The 26,047-nt window shown below is 41.0% G+C and overlaps 1 protein-coding gene across 4 annotated transcripts in view; it reads right to left on the reverse strand.

Moving 5' to 3' along the window:
* Positions 1–20,811: 20,811 nt before the first annotated feature.
* The window catches only part of CACHD1 (cache domain containing 1), a 223,169-nt gene continuing 217,933 nt past the window's right edge, over positions 20,812–26,047 (reverse strand). For all 4 annotated transcript variants that reach the window (XM_055117831.2, XM_003806933.8, XM_055117842.2 and 1 more), the window contains one exon: positions 20,812–22,538. In XM_055117831.2, the coding sequence (XP_054973806.1) occupies positions 22,300–22,538 (239 nt within the window). In that variant the 3' untranslated portion in view covers positions 20,812–22,299. The remainder of the gene's footprint in view (positions 22,539–26,047) is intronic.

The following is a 26,047-nucleotide window of genomic DNA, read 5'->3' on the forward strand; positions in this document are numbered from 1 at the left end:
GAGTGAGACTCTGTCTCAAAAAAGAAAAGAAAATGCACCCTGTGGTAATGGGGTAATTCGACAGGAATATTTACTATAAGCTGGTACTGTTCTAGGTACCTGGAATACAACAGTGAACAAAAATAAAAATACAAATCTCTGCCCTCATGGAGCTTACATTCTAGCATGGGCAAGTGGAAAATAAATAATAAACATAAGTAAGTAAGTTAAATAGTATGTTAGAAGATGAAAAGTGGTTGGCTTTAAAAAGAGCAGGATATACAGATAATTATGAGGTCAGGTAGAGGGGACAGGTTGCACCGAGGTGACATTTGAGCAATGACATGAAAGAGATAAGAGGAGTTGACATTGCAGGGTAGAGGAAAAGTGTTCTGCAGAGGTATCAGCTCTCTTCTCCATTTGCAGTCACTCTCAACCCATCTCATGACTTTAAATATCTATATAATGACAACTCCTTAATTTATATTATCAACATGAACCTCTCTCTTGTCTCCAGACATCTATATTTGTCTCTTCATAACAGTCATTTTCATCTTTGTTGATGGAAACTTCCTCCTTCCACTTGTTTAACAAAAACCTTGTCATTATTCCTGACTCTTTCACATTTTGCATCCAATGTGTCATGAAATTCTGTTGACTCAATCTTCAAAATTATCTAAACTCTGCTCACTTCTTGCCTTCTTCACTGCTACCATTCCAGTTTGAGAGCTCATCACCTGTTGCCTGGATTAGTTCAGTAGCTGTCCCAAAGGGGTGCTTTCTTCCACCCTTGTACTCTATTTTATATTCTCAACACAGGATCCAAAATTATCCTTTAAAATCCTCACTAAGATTGGGTCATTTCTCTGCTCAAAACCCTCCAGTGGGTCTCCATCTCATTCAGAGTGAAAGCCAAAGTGCTTAAAATGAACCAAAAGGCCCAGCACAAACTTCCCTTCCCCCAAACCGGTCTTACCTTCCCAACCTTGTCACTTTTCTAATCTGGTCAGCCCTCTCCACCTCCTTCACCTTGTTTGAGCCACAGTGTTCTAGCTCAGCCACACACGATCCCATCTTAGGGCCTTTCATTAGCTGCATCTTCTGCCTGGAAGGCTCTTCCCTCAGATACCCATATGGCCTTCATCTCCTTCAAGTCTTTAATCAAATGCCACCTTCTCCATGAAGCCCACACTGACCACTTTGTTCCTGCAAATCTTTTTCCTTAGCCTTCATTATATTTTTGTATTTATATACTTTATGGGTTTTTGTTCCACCTGTCTTCTGTCTTCCCCCACTAGAATATAAGCTCCACAAGGACTGGGATCTTTGTTTTGTTCACTATTGCATCCAAGTACCTAGTTCAGTCCCTGGCACATAGCATGCTCAATAAGTATATGTTGAATGAATGAGCGCCACTCTTTCTTATGCATGACATTTCCCTAAGAAACTTTTTTGCAGTTTTGTATTAAAAACCTTTTTAGTAGTATATTTACTAATATTTCTCTCATCAGTGTTTATCCTGATAACTTTTTGTCCATTTTGATTATTCTGTGATAACTTATGAGTTAGGTACTGCTTTAAAATGTATTCATGGTTTTGTTTTTATTCAGCTATGGTGAGGCCAACAGATCAGGAGATGACTGCTGTTGCAAAGATAGTTTGTTATTCACAGTTCCCAAGAGGAGGGAGCACGCCATAATATGCTGGGCCACATGGGAAAGTGCCAGGGTGGTCAGGATGCAGGAGTGAGGGGAAAACATGGGCACCGGCCTTTGTTGTGTTTTTTGAAGGGAAATAGGCAAGGCAGGGTACGTAGATTTAGGATTGGCCAGTTTGAATATTTTGGCAGGCTCTGGGCTGCAGAGAGTGGTCCTTCGTTGTGCTGTACCTGACCCTGATGTAATTTAGGACAGAGGGATAGGTGAACTCAGGATTGGTTGGGTTGCATATCAAAGGCATGCTCACAGGTAGGTTGTTTGCAGTCTCTGAGGATTAGTTAACTTTGGGAGGGGCAGTACTTCACTAGATCCCTTAAGCTTGAGTTACAGTTTAAAACTGTTTAAAACTGTAACTCAGGAAACTGTTTCATTCAGGTCTTCTGTTATGCTCTCCCCTGGCTTGGAACAGCTTTCCTTTCCTTTTTCGTATGATCATATTCCTCCTTCTGATCCTAACCTGAAGGACATTTATCAGGGAGGCCATGTGAGAGCAGAGGTTGCCCTTTTTGTTCATCGTTATATTTCCAGTACTCAGCACCGCACTGGGCATGTGGCGAAGGCTTAATGAATATCTTCATGATTCTAAAGAGAAATTTAACACAAATGTCAACTTGCAGCTTATAAAGACTGTGAATGAAAATTACAAGTCTATTTCCCAAAGAGTTAAAGCTGTGCACTTGAAATATTTGGATAGCTGTGATTCACACTGTTTCTGTTTTCTTGCTATTGGTCCTATCAACTTCTCCCTTCAGAGTTATATGATTGTATAAGTCATAGGTGTGATAGAAGAGTTTTAAATTAGCCATGGAACCCATCAATTAACAGCCTGACATGGCAATTTGAAGGTAGTCCATTATGCAATGTCCAGAAGCCTTTTAAAACTCTTAATTAAATTTAGTAGGTCAGACAATTTCTTAAAGACTTCACACTGTTACAACATTCAGGCATGCTGTTAATGCAAGTGTTTTCTCAACTTTAAAACATATGTTCCCATTTCCAAAGTGAGATTTTGGAGTTGTTGGAAACTTGAGAAATTTGACCTGGTTTCATCATTTTAAAAACACTCAAAACGTTTACAAGTCACCCTATTTATGTACCATTCATATTTTATCCCATTGACTTAATTGATTTGCTCTGCACTTTTCTATCTCTAACTCACCATAATGTTTAACATAGAGAATGGTCTGGCAGCAAGGTGCACATTACAGCTGTTCTTGAAGGCCTGAGCAAAGGAATAGTAAATTATAGAAAGTACCATTTGATTACCTTTCTACATCAATTTGCATTATTTTTCTTTAATGAGAAACTTTCTGGGTTTTCCAAATGAAGGCTTTTTGCTCCTAAGCAATTAGGGAGAGGTTTTCAGCTACACCTAACCTTTAATTACAAGTGAATTTGAGCATCAACAATATTACATGGAGTAGAACCATAGATAACATTTCCCAGGCCACCTACATTGAGTGCTTTTCCTATAAGAGGGAGCAGAGAGGGACTCAGATATGTCCTTTTCATTAACTCTGATGAAGTCTTACTAATTATTAAATAGGAATGTAGGGCAAGGGGAGTAAAGGCATAGCAATACATCATTCATTCTTCCAGACTGTCAGTCAGCAGGCTTGTAACGGGCATCAGCCACATGCTTGAAACTGGGCTAGGCGATGGAAACTTGAGTTGAGAAATGCAGTCCTTGTCCTCATGGGTTAGTATTATTGGAAGCTCTCTTAGTGAGTGTGGCTTTTCTCCTTATGCTCCCAAAGATATTGTATTAATAGACTTCTTGGTTTTGAGAAAAAAAAAACTAAATTGATTCAGATTAAGTGAGAAAAGGAAAAATCTTATAAGGCATGTGGATATCTCATGGAATCATGGAATATAAGGTACGTGCTTCAAGGCCTCAGGAAGGATAAAAAGTGGAGTCACATCTGTCACGAAAATCTGGCAGCTGCTATCTCTCTGCTGTGTTTCTGTCTATACATTGGCAACATTCTTTTTTTTTTTTAATTCCTGAAAACTAGTTTTCTCTACTACTTAGTCCATAAGACAAAAACAAAACAAAACAAAACAAAAAAAACAACAACAAAAAGTCACCCTCCAGTTCTCAAGTTTGTATCTCTTCCATTCAAAGGAACACTTGGTTTGGTAATCATTTGAATCTCCAAATTTTCAACATATGTAATCTGATTGGCTTAGCTTTGGTCAGATGCCCACCTATGGACCAATTTGCTGTAGCCAAGGGTGTAGGGTCATTTTGTACACTCATGGATCCTGGAGTTACCTCCATGAAGTTGTGGATTTAGGGTGGGAGTTTGGGGAAACTTTCCAGAAAAATTGTCTGTCTGGCTAACCCACTATGTGTCCAAAATTACATTGTAAAATAACTTTTTTTTTCTTTACTAAAGCAATAACAATCATTGTTACAAGTTTGGAAAACAAAGACATATAGACAAAAATTTAAATATCTGTAACATCCACAACAATCAAAAAGCCATTGTTACCATTTGCATTTTACTTCTTTACCTATGCAAATTGGTCTGTCTATATATTTTTAAATCTGGTTTTAAACATTTTTTATTCCTTCCAAAACTTACATTTTGTACATTTCCCCCATGTAATTATATATTCTTTAAAAACAATTTTAAATGATTGCAAGGTATTCAATTGCATAATAGTTTCTTTAATCAATTCTTCATGATTTTCTCATTTCTGAATTCTTACTATTGAAAATAATGAGATAATTTGATACTGTATTAGTCCATTCCCACACGGCTATAAAGAAATGCCTGAGACTGGGTAATTTATAAAGAAAAGAGGTTTAATTGGCTCACAGGAAGCATAGCTGGGGAGGCCCCAGGAAACTTTCAATCATGGTGGAAGGCAAAGGGGAAGCAGGTACAACTTACATGGCTGGAGCAGGAGGAAGCAAGCAAAGGGGGAGGTACTGTACTACACACTTTCAAACAACCAGATCTTGTGAGAACTCACTCACTATTATAAGAACAGCAAGGGGAAATCTTCCCCATGATCCAATCACTTCCCACCAGGCCCCTCCTCCAACATTGCAGATTACAATTTGACATGAGATTTGGAGGCGGAGCGGGGGGGGGCACAAATCCAAACCATACCAGATAGTAAATATCCTTGTAAATAAATCTTGATGTACTTCTATAAGTATTACTTTTAGTCAATAAAACGGGTACAAAAACATAAGATATTAGGGGTATCTGTAGTTTCAGGGCATTATAGTAAAAGCTTACTTGAACAACTGTTCTTACCACCATTTATAAGCAGCATTCCTAACATAGACAAGAGGAATGTAGAATTTTAGAGCAATAATCACCATCTACCCAACCATTTCCTCTTTTTCATTTTCTGTTTGCAACCTGTCACTGGTAGACCATTACTCATTTTTTTCTGCCCCTCCCACCTTTTCCCTGAGCCCCTCAAATATACCCCTATTTGTACATTTTCATCACACCTGCATGGGGTACCATCTTTCTGGTAACATATATGACACTGTATTATAATTCTTTATGTGAGCTTGCTAGTTCCTGGAGGGCGAGGACTGTGTATCCTTGTGCTTTACATATTCAATATCTAGCACTGTGCTTGGTACATAGTACAATATATGATTAATACATCAGTGGGTCAACAAATGAATGAATGAATAAGTAACTTGATTGGTCAATTATTTAACTTCCCACTGAAGACAAACATTTTTTCTGTAGGCTTTTCTTGAATACTTCTGAAGTTCTAATCTGTGGAGAAAATGATGAATCTTATTCATGATATAGTCATTTAGGTATCCAAATAAACACCGATTGTCTATTCTGTCTATTGTCTATTTCACTCCAGGCACTTTGATAGTTGCTGGATTCACACTCTTCAATGATTCCCACACAGCACACCTAGATTGCTGGGTGTCCAGGGGCCTCAATATTGACTCAATCCTGTATTAGTCAGGATTGTCCAGAGAAACAGAACCAATAGAATATCTTTATTTATTATAAGGAATTGGCTCACATGATAATGGAGGCTGAGAAGTCCCCAAATCTGCAGGGTGATTTGACAAGCTGGAGACCCAGAAGAGCCAATGGTTTTGTTTCAGTCCAAGTTCAAAGACCTGAGAACTAAGCTGATGGTATAGCTCCAGTCCAGAGGCCAGAAAGCTCAAGACCCAGAAAGAGCCTATGCTTCAGTTTGAGTCTAAAGGCAGGAAAAATCTCAGTATCACAGTTCGAAGGCTGTCAGGCAGGAAGAATTTTCTGCTACTCAGAAGAGGACCAGGCTTTTTGTTCTAGTCAGTCTTTTAATGGATTGGCTGAGGCCCACTCACTTTATGGAGGGCTGTCTGCTTTACTCAGCCTCCCCATTTCAATGTTAATCTCATCCAAAGCACCCTGACAGAAATACCCAGAATCATGGTTGACTAAATATCTGGGTATCCTGTGGCCCAGTTGACACACAAAATTAACGACTACACCTTCCAAACATGTTCTCCCCCCCACACAATGTTTAATATTATTCATATTCAGATGAAAATCTTTCCTTTTTCTTTAAAAAATTGACACCATCGATGGCAATAATAAGCTAAAATTAGCTGCCTTTGTTTATTAACCTCTGCAGGTTGTTAGACATTAATTCACTTATTCAAACTGCTCCCTTGTGCTTAAGAATCAGGAAGCCTGTATTTGAGTTCCAGCCCTTGCCATCATCTAGCTTTGTCCCCTTGAGTAAAACCTTCAAGTGTGTCAATTTCCTTATTTGTACGAATGCGGTGGGGAGATAATCTTCAAGTTCCTTCTAGCTCTAACATTCAGTCATGAAATTATCATTTCACAAATCAGAGGAATTAAAAAGAACCCACATATTGGGATGATGAAAAAGTTTTGGAAATAGTGGTGGTGGTCGCACAACATTTTGGATGCACTTAATGCCACTGAATTGCACACTTAAAAATGGTTTAAGTAGGAAATTTTATGTTGTATATATTTTATGGTAATAAAAACATTTTAAAAAGTACCTACACAGGCCGGGTGCGGTGACTCATACCTGTAATCCCAGCACTTTGGGAGGCCGAGGTGAGTGGATCACTTGAGGCCAGGAATTTGAGACCAGCCTGGTGAGCATGGCAAAATCCCATCTCTACTAAAAATACAAAAAATTAGCTGGGCATCGTGGCGTGAACCTGTAATCCCAGCTACCTGGGAGGCTGAGGCAGGAGAATTGCTTGAATCCAGGAGGCGAAGGTTCCAGTGAGCCAAGATTGCGCCACTGCACTCCAGCCTGGGCAACAGAGCACAACTCTGTCTCAAAAAAAAAAAAAAACAAAACAAAACAAAAGAAAAACAAGAAACAAAACAAAAAAAGTACCCACATAGATTCAAACATTGTCCTCCAACATTGAGGATCAGCTATTTAATCCATTAATGAATGAGGCTTATGGGACAGTGAGAAATGGAGAAAATAGCCCACAGTGTAGCTTAAGTGGATGGCTCTAGTTCAAAGGTACTCTGGCCCCAGTGGCCTCCCTCATACCCTTCTTATCTGGATGCTATTTCACTGTCTGCCCCAGCCTCCCCGAAGGCAGGGACTGCTTGAGTATCCAGGCTGTCCATGCCATCCATCCCTAACCCCAAAAAGGAAACTAGCAATTTCTAACTACCCTATCAATCTGGATCAAGTTGTGAAAGTATTCTATTTTCTCTCTTTGCTTTTCTTCCAGCTGAGAAAGGCTAGAGTCCTTAAAAACTGAAGTTAACTAAGAAGTGTTTGCAAAAAGCAAAAATCGTCTGAATTTAATTTTTCTTCATATTATTACTGCTGTGACTGTTGGTCTAAGTAATATTTATTGATTGCTTTTTAATGCCAGGTAATGTTGTTAATTTATGGATCCATTTAATCCTCATAACACCCTTCAAGTATTTTATATTTTAAACCTTATGATGAACTTGGTTGGAAGTTGTTATCCTTTGTCAGGAATTCTAGTCATCAGCCTAGGAGGAAAAGTACCTATCTACCCTGTCCCTCTCCTCACCACTAGCATAGATGCTGTCTGCTGAAATTCCACATTTGCATCCCAGTTTCTACAAGATATGAAAAGAGGATGCAATGAAAAGGCCATTGCCCTTTGGAGGCCAATAAAGAACTACAGCTGTAAGGCTGCCTCTTTTTCTCTTACATGTACATGCCCATTTGCTTTGTTTCTTTGCCCTTTCCAACTTTTCCATAATTAAAAGGCTGAATGGTATCCCTTTCCTGTTAATCTATTCTGCTTCCCATCTCTGTAAACTGATTCCTGACATATGCTGATCAGTTAGCACAGTAAGTGACTCACAATTCCTTTCCTGTGTCCCCTTGGTGGGGCTGGCCATTCAGTACTCACAACTCATTCTTCAAAAATAAAACCTCTGCCAACTGCTCACGTTTAACAAATTTAACATATTCCTCCCCTCAAACCATGTTCCTGTGTGTGGCCATAGCTGCCTGGCCATCCTTATGTGGAGTCTTGGGTAACTGGTAATCAACAATAGGATGGCAGAGATGGGAATTCCAGGATGACCATGTTTGGTGAAGAACTGATAGTCTAATTTTTGGTAAAATGGATTTTTAAAACATTGTATCAAGATAGACACAACACTAGACACTCAATTTTGTTAATTTTATTTTTTGAAGTTAAATGTACATCCATCAAAATGCACCAGTCACAACTATACAATTTTAACAAATGGATTCACTCAGATGACCTACATCTTTTCATGACCTCAGCGCCCCTCACCAGTCAGCCCCAGACCCTCAGAAGAAACCGCAGCTTAGATTTTTTTTCATTATAGATTAATTTTACCTGTTCTAGAACTTCATATCAAAGGATCTATCCCAAATGTGCTCTTTTGTGTTCTTTTGCTTAGTATAATATCTATGAGATTCAGCCGTGATGTTATGTATATCATGTTCATCCTTTTTTTTTTTTTTTTTTTTTTTGATGGAGTCTCACTCTGTCGTGCCCAGGCTGGTGTGCAGTGGTTCGATCTTGGCTCACTGCAACCTCTGTCTCCTGGGTTCAAGTGATTCTTCTGCCTCAGCCTCCTGTGTAGAAGGGATTACAGGTGTGCACCACGATGCCTGGCTAATTTTTTGTACTTTTAGTAGAAACGGGGTTTCACCGTGTTGGCCAGGCTGATCTTGAACTCCTGACCTCAGGTGATCTGCCCGCCTCGGCCCCACAAAGTGCTCGGATTATAGGCGTGAGCCAACGTGCCCGGCCCATGTTCATCCCTTCTTATTGCTGAGTAGTATCTTATTGTTATGCTTTTAATTTTGAATTTCAAATTATTTTCATAATACAAACGATACATGTTTACATTTTATCCTGCAAAAATGTGAAACATGACAGATCAGAAGTCTAATATTTTTTGCCCACTGCTGCCCCTTCTTATACCTACCTGGAGGCAATTACTGGGGTCTGTTGGTTCAGAGCCTAATGATTTTTTCTTTCTATGTATTCACAAACATGTATCTGTTCTTTTAGAAAACAGGTAATTTTACTGTGTTTTTTTTTTTTAAGAGAGCAGGCATCACTATATATCTGCAATTTGCTTTTTTTTTTTTTTTTTTTTGATGCAGGATCTTGCTCTGTTGCCCAGGCTCGAGTGGAGTGGTGCAATCTCAGCTCACTGCAGCCTCCACCTCCCAGGTTCAAGTAATTCTCGTGCCTCAGGGTCTGGAGCAGCTGGGATTACAGGCACGTGCCTTTTGTATTTTTTGTAGAAACGGGATTTTGCCATGTTGACCAGGCTGGTCTCGAACTCCTGGCCTCGAGCAGTCCACCCACCTCGGCCTCCCAAAGTGCTGGTATTACAGGTGTGAGCCACCATGCCCGGCCGCTTTTTTTACTCAACAATATATCATAGATATAACCATGTCTGTGTAGAGAAATTTACCTTATGTTTTAAAATGGTGCATAGTATTTCATAATATAGATATTCAATATTTGAGTCACTACTGAGATGGTTTCTAGTTTTTTCCATTTCAACAAATGCTGCAGTAAACCTATTTGCCAAATTTCCTGGTGCACATGTGTTTTTATTTTGTTTTGTTTGATTTTAGACAGAGTGTGGCTCTGTTACCCAGGCTGGAGTGCAGTGGTGCGATTTTGGCTCACTGCAATCTCTGCCTCCTGAGCTCAAGCAATCCTCCCACCTCAGCCTCCTGAGTAGTTGGGACTACAGGCGCATGCTACCACACCTAGCTAACTTTTAATGTTTTTTGGTAGAGACAGGATTCCACTATGTTGCCCAGGCTGGTCTCCAACTCCTGGGCTCAAGCAATCTGCCTGCCTTGGTCTCCCAAAGTGCTGGGATACAGGAATGAGTCACTGTGCCTGGCCCCATGTGTTTTTGTAGTATAGGTGTGGAGAAGTAGAATTTCTGAGTCAGAGTTATGAACATTTAAATTTCAATAGATTTGCCAAAGTACCTACACAAATTTATATACTCCCACTAATGCTTAGAGTGTTAAGACAACTTTGAAATTTTGGCTTCTCTATGGTTGAAAAATCTTACCCCATTTTAATTTGTATTTCACAAATTCTAAAAAGTTTGGATTTTTTTTCTCATGATTACTAGCTATTTGTCTTGTCTTTTCACTGAAGAGGAACTCTCAGTTCAGTGTTTTTATTGGGTCATTTCTCTTTTGCTTGCTAGGTTTCTAGGAGTTCGCTTTAATATACATTAGCATTCTAAGTGCCAACCTTTCTTCTATTTTTTTTTGCAATTAAAATGACCCCATTTTGGGGAGGAGAGGCTATTTTTGTGGTACAAAACTTTTAAATTTTCCCAACCTTTGGGTTATGAGTTTTGCTTTTTCAGGCTCTAAGAAGGTCTTCTTCACTTTAAGGTCATAAGCATAGGGTTTTATTTCCTTCTGAGATTTTTATAGTTGTAGGTTGATTTTGATGTGCTTGTGGGACATTTGGATAAATAGAGCAACTCCACTCCAATCTCTTCCAGTCTTCTAGCAAGTAAACATATTCCTACCACTTCAGGTATCTTGAATTTACAATTGTGTCTTTCACCCTATTTCCAGTTTGGCAGTGAGCGGGCTTTCAGTGGGGAGGCTAAATAAACAATATAAAAATATCCTATTTTAGGGTCTTACATTCCTCTTTAAAATCCACCATAACAATAGCCAAGATTTGGAAGCAACCTAAATGTCCATCAACAGATGAATGGATAAAGAAAATGTGGTACATATACACAATGGAGTACTATTCAGCCATAAAAAAGAATGAGATCCTGTCGTTTGCAGCAACAGGGATGGAACTGGAGGTCATTATGGTAAATGAAATAAGCCAGGCACAAAAACACAAACATCACATGTTCTCACTTATCTGTGGGAGCTAAAACTTAAAACAATTGAACTCATGGAGATAGAGAATAGAAGGATGGTTACCAGATGCTGGGAAGGGTAGCTGGGGTGGGGTGGGGAGAAAGGGGACACAGTTATTGGGTACAAAAAATAGAATAAGTAAGATCTAGTATTTGTTGGCATCACTGGGTGACTACAGTAAAAAATAATTTAATTGTTCATTTAAAAATAACTAAAAGAGTATAATTGGATTGCTTGAAATGCAAAGGATAAATGATTGATGTGATGATACCCTATTTACCTTGATGTGATTATTACGCATTGCATGCCTGTATCAAAACATCTCATGTAACTCATATGTATATATGTCATGTACCCACAAAAATTAAAAATTAAATAAAATATACTTTAAATTCTGTTCAGACAAAAAAATAATGTATTCACTCAGTAAATATGTTTTAGGTGCCTGCTTGAGATAGGCATCAGGATGTAGCATGAAGACTGATTTTCTCCTGACCAGGCAGTGCTTACAGGCTGGTGAGGAGGCAGAAATAAAACAAATAACAGTAAGTGTGATTAGAGCCAAGAAGGAGACGTCTAGCATAGGGTGCTGACACCTATCCAGATGTCCACTGAGGTCATGCTGTCCTTGGAGACTTAAATAAAATTAGCTTGGACCTTTCATCCCATGTCTTGCAGGAAGTCCAATAACTTTCTCAAGATTCCTGTGAATTCATCAGGGCTTTGCTATCCTTGGCTCTGAGCCTTTGCCCCACTCAATTCTGTTTCACTTGTCTCCCATCCCTGCAGCTGTTCTCTTCTCTCTGCTCTGCCCTGGCCCGTTGGAACTTGGTTCATTCTCCTTGATTTCCCCTCAAGTCACTCATTCGAGGTGTGAGTTTATGAAACTCCAGTGAAACTTTGAGGAGCTTTACACTCACCACTCCTTCAGCCGTCTTCCACTGGTGCCTGTCATGATGTTCACTGGTGACCTTTCTCTGTGGGTACCAAAGCCTTTGTGCTTGGGTCCCATTTCTGCCTCAAGACTTTCCACATATCTCCCAGCTTCTTGATTCAGAAGCTCAATTTATCCCAGTTTATTATGCAGACCCATGTCACATAATAAAGAGGCTCCTCCGGCTGAGTGCAGTGGCTCACACCTGTAATCCCAGCACTTTGGGAGGCCGAGGCGGGCAGATCACTTGAGGTCAGGAGTTCGAGACCAGCCTGGCCAAATGGCGAAACCCCGTCTCTACTAAAAGTACAAAAATTAGCTGAGCGTGGTGGCACTCGCCTGTAATGCCAGCTACTCAGGAGGCTGAGGCAGGAGAATGACTTGAACCCAGGAGGCAGAGGTTGCAATGAGCTGAGATCGTGTCACTGCACTCCAGCCTGGGCCATAAAGCGCAGCTCCGTCTCCAAAAAAAAAAAAAAAAAAAAAAAAGAGGCTTCTCCTTTAATAGCACAGCAAAAACTGACAGGTGAGTCAGAGTTTCAGCCTTTCTTTGTTTCCCTCTGTAAGTGGAAGGGACCAATATGCAGGTAGATTTTCCCTTTGATAAGAATTATGCTCCCTCTCTTGTTAGCAGGCAGGAGCACAACCGAACTTAGTTTTGCATTTAGGTAACTTCTTTTGCATGCTAGTGTATCGTGGGTAGTCACTGAGAAAGTAGCATGGAAGCGGAGATCTGAGGAGGAGTGGTTGTTATCCAGGTGAGGGATGGGGCTGGGAGAGGTGGGCTTGGAGAAGAAGTGGTCCAGGCAGAGTGAGCAGCGCGTGCAAAGACTCTGAGGTAGAGTAGAGCAAGGTTTACTCAAGAAATTAAGAGAAGGCTGGGCATGGTGGCTCACACCTTTAATCCCAGTATTCCAGTACTTTGGGAGGCTGAGGTGGGAGGATTGCTTGAGTCCGGGAGTTCAAGACCAGCCTGGGCAACATAGCAAGACCCTGTCTCTACAAAAAATTTAGAAGTTAGCCAGGCTTGATGGCATGTGTCTGTAGTCCCAGCTTTTAAGGAAGCTGAATTGGGAGAATTGTTTGAGCCCAGGAGGTTGAAGCTACTATTGAGCCATGACTGTGCCACTGCACTCCAGCCTGGGTGACACAGTGAGACCCTAACTCTTAAATAAATAAAAAAATAAATAAATAAAATAAAAAGATGAATTAGGGGACAGAAATCTCCTGCAGAACCAGTCCGTGGTAGGTGTTCTCTTGTCAGTAAGAAATGCTGGTCACTTGCTGTGTTGAAACTTAAAAGGGAAGAGGAGTCCAGTTTTGGCCTCAGATTATTGGCTAAAGGCAATGAAGGAATGAGTTGTCTGTTCTTGTTTTCCAGAGCTGGTCTCTGCTTACTCCTTAGGAAAGAATTCTGGTTAAAGCTTAGTAAGGAAGGGGCATCTTGAGGTGCATCGGACCTCTGGTCCCATCATGGCGGGGAAATCAGTTTTTAAGGTTTCTCTGGGGTCCCCTTGGCCAAGAGGGAGTCTGTTCAGTCAGTCTGGGGGCTTAGGATTTCATTTTTATTTCTCAAAGTGTAGGTGGTATAACATTTTGAATGCACAAAATGCCACTGAATTGTACAGTTTAAAGTGGTTAGTTTTATGGTATGTGACATGCATACTTATCAGTCATAGGAGTGGGCACTTCAATAACAAAAAGATCACTCTGCCCACCGCATAGAGAATGAATTGGAGGAAACAAGAATGGAGAGAGGAAGGCCAGGCATGGTGACTCACGCCTGTGATCCCAGCACTATGGGAGGCCAAGGCAGGTGGATCACCTGAGGTCAGGAGTTCAAGACCAGACTGGCCAACATGGCAAAACCCCATCTCTACTAAAAATACAAAAATTAGCTGGGTGTGATGGTGCATGGCTGTAATTCCAGCTATTTGGAGGATGGCTGAGGCATAAGAATTGCTTGAACACAGAAGGCGGAGGTTGCAGTGAGCTGAGATCGCACCACTGCACTCCTGCCTGGGCAACAGAGCAACACTGTCTGAAAAAAAAAAAAGAAAAAGAAAAAGAATGGAGAGGAGAACAACAGGCAGGCTGCTGCAGTGTCCAGGTGCACAGTGACAGTAGCTCAGAGTAGGGAAGGGACAATGGGATCTCTGGTGCTGGAACTGCTGGGGAGATACTCATGTGGAGAACCACACAGACAACTGCATAAGGGGGCAGGATTTTAGGAAACAGACAGCGGGGCAGAGGTAGGGGTGCAGACGTGGGAGGAAGAGCGCATTTACAGATTCCAGGGGAAGTCACGACCCGGGATGGACTCAGCAGGGGCAGCACGTGCAGCAATGTGGCCACAGGAGGAGGCCGTTTGTGAGGTCTTGAGCGAACACTATGATTTTGAAATATGAGCCCAGAAAGACAGAGAAACATGAACAGTAATGTGAGGGGAAAGCAAAGCTAAGGAAGTTTTGTATTTTTAGGTTAGAGGATAATTGAATGTGCATTAGGCTCAAAGAGTAGGAACCACTGGTGGGAAAGTGGAGCTGAGGCTATGCATTTTTGATGCAACTAGATCAAAAGTGTACAGGCTGGCCCTGCAAGGGAGCAGGAACATTCCTTCCTCTGAGAGAGAACAGAGAGCAGGATGATGCCTGAGAGCAATTTTTATGTGGTAGGGATAAAAGTTATGGGACTTCTACCCAAATGCGAGGGTAGAACCTAAGGGCAGCTTTGGAGAAACTGTGGCAGGACAGAAAAAAGGGGCAAAGGATGTGGACATGCTTGGGAAGGTTTTTTTGTTTATTTGTTTGTTTGTTTTGAGACAGAGTCCCGCTCTTGTTGTTCAGGCTGGAGAGCAATGGCGCAATCTCAGCTCACTACAACCTCTGCCTCCTGGGTTCAAGTGATTCTCCTGCCTCAGCCTCCCGAGTAGCTGGCATTACAGGCAAGTGACACCACACTCAGCTAATTTTTGTACTTTATTAGTAGAGTTGGGGCTTCTCCATATTGGCCAGGCTGGTCTTGAACTCCTGACCTCAGGTGATCCACCCGCCTTGGCCTCCCAAGCCGCTGGGATTACAGGTGTCAGCCACTGTGCCCGGCCATGGGAAGGGATTTTAGAGGGAAGTGCAAGTGAGTAAACTGGGTCTGGATAAAGGATTGCCAAGGATCCCTGAAAGTCAAGAACATACCTTTGGAGGGGAGCCAAGCATCTCGTTATGTAATTTTTTTTTCCCCAAAAGTACTAGGCCTAAGAACTAAGACAGTAATCCTGGTGGGTATAGTGTTACATAAAATCCTTTAATAAAGCCTCACTGAAATAGAATGGGAATGGCATAAAAGAAATACAAGTAGTATTATAAGAAATAGGATTTGAAAATCTTTCGTATATAAGTTCTCTTTTCAAAAGAAATGTTATTTAAAACTATTTTGAATAGATAACTCTATATTTAAATTAGCCATTAGGAATTATTTTTGCATTTAGGAGTACATCTATGTCATATAAATTATTATAATAAAATATAGGCCGCTTTTAAAAGGCCCATCTACTGAAACTGTATGTTTTAGGAAGTTGTTGAGGGTTTTCATACCAGAGATAACATTAAAAAAAAAAACCTGCAACATTATGTAAATTGTTAGTACAATATACTAAAAATCTATTGTACTAACTGATTAAGCATATGATTTGGAGAAATCATTTGGCTTCATTCACTGCTTTAAATATTATATATATTATTATAACTTGCAACTAATTATGACTGCAGTTGGCACTCTAGAAATTTAGTGGTGTAAGTCTAGGGTGTGGTGCCATGAGCACTACAAAGAGGAATAAGAAATAGTCCCTGCCCTGAGAAAGCTGATGTCTAGTTGGGGCTATAAGAGTTCATATGAAAAGGAGGGACTAGCGTCCTGGCTCATGCCTGTAATCTCAGCACTTTGGTCAGGAGTTTGAGACCAGCCTGGCCAACATGGCGAAGCCCTGTCTCTACTGAAAACACAACAATTAGCTGAGTGTGGTGGCGCATGCCTGAAGTCCCAGCTACTTGGGAGGCTGAGGCATGAGAATCCCTTGAACCCAGGAGACGGAGGTTGCAGTGAGCCGAGATCGTGCCACTGGACTCCAGCCTGTGTGACAGAGCAAGACTCGGTCTCAAAAAAAACCCCAAACAAAAAACAAAAAACAAAAAACAAACCAGTTCATATGAAAAGGCAGCTAACATCCAAGCAAGATGAACTAGAATCTCATGACTGGTGGAGAAGTAAGAGCTTTGGAAGATTCAAAGGGTCAGAGCTCACTTTAAAAATCAGACATAGGGGTGGGTAAGTGGGGTAGTTAAGAAACCTGGCCATGGACTAAGGTGCATTTGAATTGAGACTTGTTGGGGTGAAAAGAGTGGTTATTTTTCTTAAGAGGCAAAGAGAACACACAAGAAGATCAAAACACATAAAGACACATACCACAGCAAGAAAGTCAGATGGTTTCTGGTCAGTAGACCAGCTGGCTGGAGTATAGCAGAGATGTGCAAGGGGTAGCAGGGTGAGGTTTTGAATTTAAGGAGGGTTTGAACTGTGGAGCATGCCATTAGGAGAATTAGGTAGAGAAAGAGGCTAGACTGACAGCTCTTCTATAGTACTGACTAATCAGAGCTAAAGTATACTGAATGAATTAGCACACAGAAAGACCTTACCACAATGCCTATTACAAAGCAAGTGTTCCATGAGCGACAGCAGCATTACTGTTATTGGGCGGAGGTGTGCAGAATGATCTTGACACCTCTAGCCACTTTATGCCAAACACATCAAACATTGACTCTTCATTCCTTATCCTCCTCACCAAACTGTTCCTGCTCATCTCCTCCAGCACAACAAGTGATGTAATCATTCAAGCCAGGAACCCTTTTCTCACCACTCTCTATATCCGGCCCACAACCAGCCAGGCCTTATTCTTTCTGCTTCCAAAATATATTTTTCACCATTCCACTTTCCTTTGTCTTCATTGTCATCATCCTGCATTTACTTAGACTTCTGCAATGGTTTCCTGTCCACATTTCCGTTTTTGGTACCCTACAATGTATTTTCAATTCAGAATGGTCTTTAAGAAAATATAGATAGCTGGGCATGGTGGTATGCACCTGTAGTCCCAGCTTCTCAGGATTGCTTGAGCCCAAGAATTTGAAGCTGTAGTGTGCTATGATAGCATCTGTGAATAGTCACTGCATTCCAGCTTGGGCAACATAGTGAGGAGATATATATATATCTCCTCACCCTCCCCTCCCTTTACTTCACTGATTTTCTTGCCATAGCTTAAGGACTCAATTTTCCTGCCTCTTCATTCTCACTGCATCTCGCTTTCCCTCTGTTGACCAACACACTAGACCTGATGCTTTCCTAGCTCAGGCCTACTGAGGTTCTATTCCCTCTGTCTGAAATATCTGCCTGCCCACTGTACCCTTGACTGTCTAGCTCTTTCTTATTCTTCAGGTGGCAGCTTCAACATCACCCTCTCAGAGGCTTCCCACGAGCATCAAATCTAAAGCAGGTTCTGTCCCCCACCCCCAACTCCCATTGTGGGCTAATTCACCCATCACTCTTCCAATTCCTTCACAGCAAATAGCCCTATGCAAAGATGTACTTATATTTTTGTATTTGCTAGTTTTATTTCTATACCAGTTTTATTTCTATACCAGATGCTTTCAAGTAGAGGTATTAAAAAGCCAATTCAACTGATCTTAAACAATAGGACATTTTATTATCTCCCATGAGTGGAAATCCAGAGGTAGGATGGGATTCAGAGCTGGTTGAGTCAGCAGTTTAAGATGTCCTATTCTTTCATTCTCTGTACTCCACTGTCCATGGCATCAGTGTCACCCTGAAGCTGCTGACACTGGTGAAATAAAGATGACAGCCAGATAGGATGGATCTTACCTGCTGGCTTCTTCACATTTACTGGGAGACAGAGTCTTTCCTTGCAACCAAAGTCCTTTCAGTCAGATTGAACTAAATTAGGTCACATGTTTCCCCCTAACTGTCATCAGGAACAATGCTTTATGCTGTTTGCAGTAAGTCTTAGTTTCTGACCAAATAAGTAGGATGGATTTATTATTCTTGTCATAGGAATAAGAAATCCAACCCTACGACTGAAGTCAATGGAATTGTGGGATAAACAATCCTGGGAGTCCAATACTGGGGAGTCAACCCTGTTATCCACTTACATCTCCACATTCAGTATGGAAAGGGGTCATGCCTGTTTCATTCATTCCTATATACTCAACTTCAGGCCTTCTTGCTTTCAATTCAGTGCTCTACCACCCCAAGCAATGACAAGCATGTGTAGCTTAAAAAGAGATGGAAGGCAACAAATAGTACTGAAAAAAGGGGCTGAAGTCAAAACTTTGGAGAACCCCTTTATTTAGGGCACACATTCTCAATGGAAGAGATACTGCCCATAAAGAAGTGAAAATGAATTCTTACAGAAGGAAAAGAAACAGAGATTACAATGATTTGTAGCTCTCCAAAATGCAACCCAATCCAAAAAAACCTTATCCTCTAGTATTTAATTTCCCTTGTTAGGGAGAATTTAAATTAAATTAAAATTTCTTCCTCAAGGGGAGGGAGCAATAATTAATAAAAAATGAGAAACATTGAATTAAGAGAAGGAAGGGGCTCTAATGAGCAATTTAGGGCTGATGAGAGAGAATGGAGGAAATCCAGAAAAATCTCAATCTCAATGTGTGTGTGTGTGTACTTAACTACAAAAAAATATCTAGTTATAGTTCCTAAGTAATAGATATGGAAACTTAAAATTCTTTTTAACTAAAACATTAGAAAAAAATTTCTGAATATGGCATTCTATCTCAGCCAGGAAAATCACTACTCCTGTCTTCTGAAACAGACCAAAAGGAACATAGATGAGACCTGGCTGGTATGGGTTTTTGTTTTGTTTTGTTGTTTCATTTTTAGAAAGGGTCTCACTTTGTTGCCCAGGCTGGAGTGCAGTGGCGTGATCTCAGCTCACTGCAGCCTGGACCTCCTGGAGTCAAGCAATCCTCCCTCGAGAGTAGCTGGGACTACAGGCATGTGTCACCATGCTTGGCTAATTTTTGTATTTTTAGTAGAGACCGGGTTACACCATACTGGTCAGGTCAAACTCCTGACCAAGTGATCCACCCGCTTCAGCCTTCCAAAATGCTGGGATTACAGGTGTGAGACATGGCACCTGGATCCGGCTGGCATGTTTTAAGAATATAATTATTTTGCCAGATATAAATTTTTAAAAATGTGATCATTAGGATAGTCCATCGCCATGGGGAAATGAAATTGTGGTATTTCAGGACTTCTTTCCACATAACAGTCACTCTGATAGGCAAAACAAGTTCATATTGCCTAAGTTTTTCAAATATATTATCAATGAGGTTTAGTTGAGTATTCAATCAACTGGAGGAAAAAACATACCCTACAGTATAGTTTACAAAATTTCGAAAATAAACCTATCTGAAAAGCAGATGAACTGTATATACCATGAGGACTAGCATGAGCCTGAGCCCCGTTTTCCTTGGGCTACAATAGGACATTTTTTTCCTAGCTATATAAAGTGACCTGGAATTTCCTTAGCTTTGATACTTACCAACATTGATAAGCAATGTTGGTTACTGGCAGCAGGAGGCTTTGGTGAATGAAAAGATACTGGTAGGACCTCCTTCAGAATCTCAGGGAAGACTCATGTTTAACAAACACTGGTAACTGGCACCATGATAAAAAGTCTCTGAAAACATATTTTTCCTTTTAAACAATGACAACAAATGTTTAAATGATATTATATGTAACCCTTGGATTAGATAAAAGATAATTATAGAAGATCAAAACTTCAGCCTATATGTCATATTTCACAGGATCTTTAAAACTCAGCAATGTTTTGGTTTAGGTATAAACATTCAATTACTTTCCCCTCAAGTTTGGAATAGGAAAAACTCTTACCACAAAAGATACAAAATGGGCCGGGTGCGGTGGCTCACGCCTGTAATCTTAGCACTCTGGGATGCCAAGGCGGATGATCATTTGAGGTCAGGAGTTCGAGACCAGCATGGCCAACATGGTGAAACCCAGTCTCTATTAAAAATACAAAAATTAGCTGAGCCTGGTGGCAAGTACCTATAATCGCAGCTACTCAGGAGGCTGAGGCAGAAGAATCACTTGAACCCAGGAGGCAGAGGTTGCAGTGAGCTGAGAGATCATGCCACTGCACTCCAGCCTGGGTGACACAGCAAGATTCCATCTCAAAAACGAAAACAAACAAAAAAACCCAAAAGATACAAAATGTATTTTGTTATTGTGTTTCTATAGGGGTACCTATTTCATTTTTAAGCTCTAAGTTTTGTGATTCTTTTCTTGAAAGCACCAAGTTTCCGCTGCACTTCTCCCTCCTCAATCAATTTCCTAACACAGAGTTTCTCAACCTTAGGAAACAAACTAGTATCCCATGAAGAAGTTTAATTTTCTGGGAAGGCAGGAAACTCATTTAATCCTTCTAGCAGTTAGAGAAGAACCATTTATTATTAGTGACATGGCTATAGATGCTCAGGAAGGGAGAGCTATGTTCTATACATTTTTATCCCATTATATTGTTAAGTTGTTTGCATATTTGATCTAGATGGTCAAGAAGCCCTAGAAGTTGACTGTAGCATTGAAAGGAGGTCTATTTTCAGTCTGGCAACTGACCTGCTAGGTTACAAAGTGAATGTAACTTGCCTTGAGGCACAAGGAGTGGTACATTAACAAATCACTGTAGCCACTAAAATGGTCCGTTGCATACAGTTTATTTCACTAGATTGCAATTTTATACACAGTATGAAGGGGTTTCCTGATAGCACATATATAGTTTACTTTCTGTACTGCTGAAGAACCAATTGTTTTTTACATTGTATCATAATACCCTATCATTAAAACATTATTCAGCGAATTTTTTCCAACTACATATAAACGGAGATTTACCACACACATTCTTTACCACGGTGCAAGAATGTCTTTATAACATATTTGAATCACAAAATGTGAGTCTAAAATACATCACTGTAATTAAAACACTACTTTAAAGTTACAATGCCCCATGTTATAGTAGCCAGATTTGATTAATCCCTGTATAAATCACAAAGCAATTTGGTGGATAATGTCTTGGCTAACTGGCAGCAGCTTTTAACCGTGATATTAAAAAAAAAATTCTTTAATTAAGAACCAGACTTTCGCAATTTAGAAAACTTCTTCCCTTATATGTCAATATTCTCAGTCAAAATGGGATATTTAAAAATTTGTAGTCTCTAAAACAAGGAAAATAAATCCAACCCTCCCTTAGCTGAAAGGACGCAGTTCTAACATTAGGTTTCGTAGAAACCTAAGAATAGCATTGTACGAGGAGTGGAAACAAGTCATAAGAAACGTAACATTTCTTTTAAAACCTCTTAAATTCCTCTGCCCCTCCCCATCTCTGTCAAACACAGAGAAAGAATACTGCATTACAAATAAAGATGTGTTTCCGTGAAATGATGTAAACAAGTCAGAGAGAAAGATTTCTTCATTTTCCTATTTTGTGGAGTGGGGCAGTGGGATATCAGTTAAATAAGAAATAGAGCTCCTTAATCAAAGAACCACTTCATTACACACAAAACAGCTCGGGGCAACTGCTGAAAACTTCTCCTGTGTTTCCTTTCCTTTTCCCCAAAGTTTGAGAATGTTTGAAAGTTCAATAAATAGTAGAAAAATAATCCTTTACTTAGAAATTTTGAGATGCATCGTTTAGAGCATAACATGAGTTCCATACAGCAACTGTGGTATCCAGGTACCGCTAAGAAACAAAGCGAAATCTTCAATGCACACATTTGTATCTGCATGTGCCACATTCCAGTCTCTGGGTGAGCAGATTTTTCTCTCTTCCAGTTAAGGAGAGCTGAATGCTTCTGGCTCTTCGGAACATTCCTCTGGCTCAGCTTCACTTGCAGGTTCCGTCTCTGTGTTTGGAGGTTCGCCTTCTGTTCCATTAGTGTTATGGCAGGTTCGTTCATCAGGCTTATTTCCCCTCCATTTCAGAACCAGCCTCACGTCTTCACAAATGTGACTGTGTTGTTGTTTCTCTCGTTTTTAACCATGTCGACAGGCAGGAAATGACTCAAACAACTCTGCACAAAGCACAAACACAAGGGAGGTCTCTTGCTGTGGGTTTTAAGCAGGTTCTTTTTCTTTCCAGAACATTCTGTAGCTCCCAGATCTCGTCTTGGCGTGGAGGTGAGGAGATTGTTAGCATTCTGCATCGACAGTGTGTACCGTGACAGCCGCCTGTAAGTGGTGGCTATGATGAAGTGTAGGGTGGTGTGACCGGTAGTGGTGGAATTTGTGACTCAGTAGGGCAGCAGTCTGAGGGGGGGTATCCAGGTCTAAGTCCTCATCATGGTTTCCCACATCGACCCCGGCTGACAAGGGGTCATTGTTGCAAGGAGGATTTTCACTGTCCTCCTGTGGGCTCATGGTGCTGTAACCTAGAAAAAGAACAAAACAAACACACAGCTGAGAGCTTCAAGACGCAGAGAGAAGATTTCACCTACAATTTCTAGGGCACTGGGAGGTATTCCTATCTTTGCAATACATAGGTGCAAACACTGGCAGACTGTCAGCAGATGCTAAAGTAATTTATTTTTAAAGAGATTTAGTGATAACTCTTTTTTTCCCTTAAAAAACAATGACACAATAAATACATAACCACTTTAGACAGCTGAGAAAGTACAGAGGAGAAAAAAAAAAAATAAACAAGAACGCTTATCCCAAATCCCCAAACCAGCAACACAAAAATGAAAATCACACTACATCCCATCATCCATGGCGAGCCACCACTGGGGACCTATCTTTCTACACTTCTACCTATGATAAAGATAATCTTTTTTATTAAAGAAATCCAAAAAATGGACAGCTTCAAGAAGAAGATCTGAACAGGACTCAGATCAACTGGGGCTGGTGCAGAAATCTGGGCTTCCGCCTGAATGCCTGAATGTGACGCCACAATAGAACAAAAAGAACCATCACCATCACCTGCGCGCTTGCTTGGTGGCAGGCACTTGTGTCAGGCAATTCTTGCACACCAATGGTGATATATTTTAATATACATTTTACAATTCAGGGAAATGATGATCAGAGAGGTTAAGGAATTTGCCCAAAGTTCTAGTGCCTAATGAAACACTAACTCCACATATACCCACGGCAACTAGCTGTGCAATCAACTATTCTCTGTGTTAGCTGCCCCCCACCCCATTTAAATTTAATTTCTTTTGGTATTCTAAGTAATACATGTTTCAAAGGCAAATGCCCTTGCTGATCAAAGGATTCCATTCTGAGATTCCTGGCATGTTTTTAAATATTGCAAAAATCTCCTTTAAACATTTTAAGAAGCAACAGCTCATTAATATTTCCACTGCATCTACAGTTAGCGTCAATCAGCACTTACCCGTGGGTAATGCTAGTCACATTCATGGCTGCAAAATTGATGTTCTTGCATGCAGCCAAGCAGGAATCATTTGTGGTTGAAATTGTATGCTCTGTGCAAAAATTCTGTCCTCAATGAAACATTACTCAAATGATAGAATTATTTAGCTGTCAGTCCAACTTAACAAATATTTACTGTGTACCTATAATATACAAGTCACTGTGTTGGGCACTGGAAGACATATAAAGATGAAAGCCTGGTCCCTGCACAGGGAGCTCAAAAGCTAATGTTTGAGAAATGAAACAAATATAAGCATTGGTCATTCACTTATTCATTTATTGGAGACCATTATGGGGCTGGAGTGGGAGAAGAGGAAACACGAATAAGAGACGTCATCTTTCCCTAATGACTTTACAGTTGAGTTTGAGACAGATGCTCACAAAACAAAGCCTCCTTTTACACAGATAATGGTAAGTGCTATAACTGAGGTATAATTAAAATCCAGAAGAGGGAATATCTAATTCTGGCTGGAGGAATAAGGAATCTTCAGAGAATGTATATTTTAGTTGGGCTTAAGTGGATGAGTAGGAGTTTGATAAGTGGATATAAAGAAAGGAACAGGATGACCACAGCCATAGAGGTGTGGATATAAAGGCCATCCCTGTTCCACGTGGCTTGGATGAGTGCTAGCAGGTAGCTGGAGAGTAGGGCAGGTGGGAGGCATGAAGTTAAGTCAAATCATAAAGCCCGTGCCGAAGAGTAGCAAATGGAGAGACCACACAAGATACTGAGCAAGCCAAAAAATGGCATGATCATTTGTGTTTAGAGGATGGTGGTTTGGGAGATGAAAGGAAAGGAAAGACAGGGAGCAGTTAGGAGGTTATTTCAACAGCCCACGTGAGGGATAGAGAATTAAAACTAGGGCAGTGGGATTGGACAGATTTAAAAGCTATCTCAGTGGTGGAGGCAAGAGAAATTGGTAAGTCATCAGATGTGGGCGACTGTGGGGGTGAGGAGTAGTGAAAGGTGACTACAACTTCAAGTTATAAGGATAAGAAAGGACAACTCACAGATTGAGTCTCAGGAAAGAAGACACATTTTGTTTATGCACAGCTTGATTTTGAGACTCTGTGGGTCACATATGTGGAGATGTCTAGCCAGAATCTCAGAAGTGTCATCTGCAAATTCAGGGCAGAAGAGGAAGTGTTCACTGACATATGTGTCCACCATAAGCAGGGTCGGGCCTGGTTAGTACTTGGATGGGAGACGTGTGTCCACCATGACTGAGTGCCTTCTTGGTGCCAGGTGCCAGGCTAGAGGCTGGACAGGAAAGGGCTAAGGTAAGGCCTCAGCTCCTGAGAGGCCCATCTTAGGGCAAGAAGGGGAAACACCCATGTGCTAAAACAGAGGCACACAAAAGGAATTCCAAAGCCAATGGACTTGGCTTAGATCCTTGAGGTGACAATTGGGTAGCCCTGATGGGAGAAAAGGGTCTCAGTAGGTAAAGACAGAGGTGTAAAGGTACCTCCAGCAGGGCCCAAGCACATGCAATGGTACAACAGCTGGAAGGGCTCTGGTGGCTTTTGGGAATGGTGAAAGCTTGGTGCTGGGGGTCGGGGCGGTGGGAGATGGCACTGGACAGATAGGCTAAGACCAGGTCAAGAAGGCTGGCTGAAGCTATGAGCTATGATCTAGTAGTGGACAGTGGGAGTGGTCAGGGGGCAATGGGGAGGCTGGACAGAAGGAAGGTGGGATCAGAGGCTCAGAGGACAGGGTGCTGGAGCATGGGCCTCGAGGAGATGGCAAGGACATGAAGTAGGGCAGTCGCAGTGTGTGGACTGTTCAAGTGTACAGTAGGCTGGATTTGGTGACCAAACGGACTTGCCTGGTGAAGATGCCAGGGAGCTGACATCCTTGGAAAAGGTCGAGGTTTCTAGGTTCAGATACTGAGCAAATAGTGATGCCTTTACCCAGGATTAAGAGACCAGGAGCCAGAATAGGTTTCTCAGCTTTAGCAGTGCTAAGTCTGGAGTGTTAGATTGGGTGCTAGGCTCCAAAACCTAAGTCACAAACTGCTGTGCATATTGAAACCACCTTATGCTATACATGTAAAGGATTAAAGTAGAAAACAGGATTTTAGCAAAATCCCAGTGATTACTCAAACACTTCCTGGATAGCTTCCTGTCTCTGCTCATTTACAAGCACCCACACACTAACTGATAATTCATGTTAGCATTCGAGGTGTTAGATTCATGGTGGCCCTTCTGCTTGGCTCACCCTCCCACCTTCCTCATCTTGCTATTGTGCCTCATGCATCAGTTGGAAAGTGTTCTCTGGGAAGCTTTCCCAACCTATTTCCCCCACCCACCTCCAGTCCTGCCAGCCCACATGGGGGCTGGTGCCCCTTCTGTGATTTTACATGCATTCTGTGCACATCTCTTACATTTTGCCATATTATAATAAAAAATATAAGGCTATCTATTCATTAGCAAATTCTTTCTTAAATCGTAAGTTCCTGTTTATCTTTGTATCCCTAGTATTTAACACAGTGACTCACACAAAGCAGGAACT

This window comes from Pan paniscus, chromosome 1, assembly GCF_029289425.2.
Source record: "Pan paniscus chromosome 1, NHGRI_mPanPan1-v2.0_pri, whole genome shotgun sequence".
NCBI lineage: Eukaryota > Metazoa > Chordata > Mammalia > Primates > Hominidae > Pan > Pan paniscus.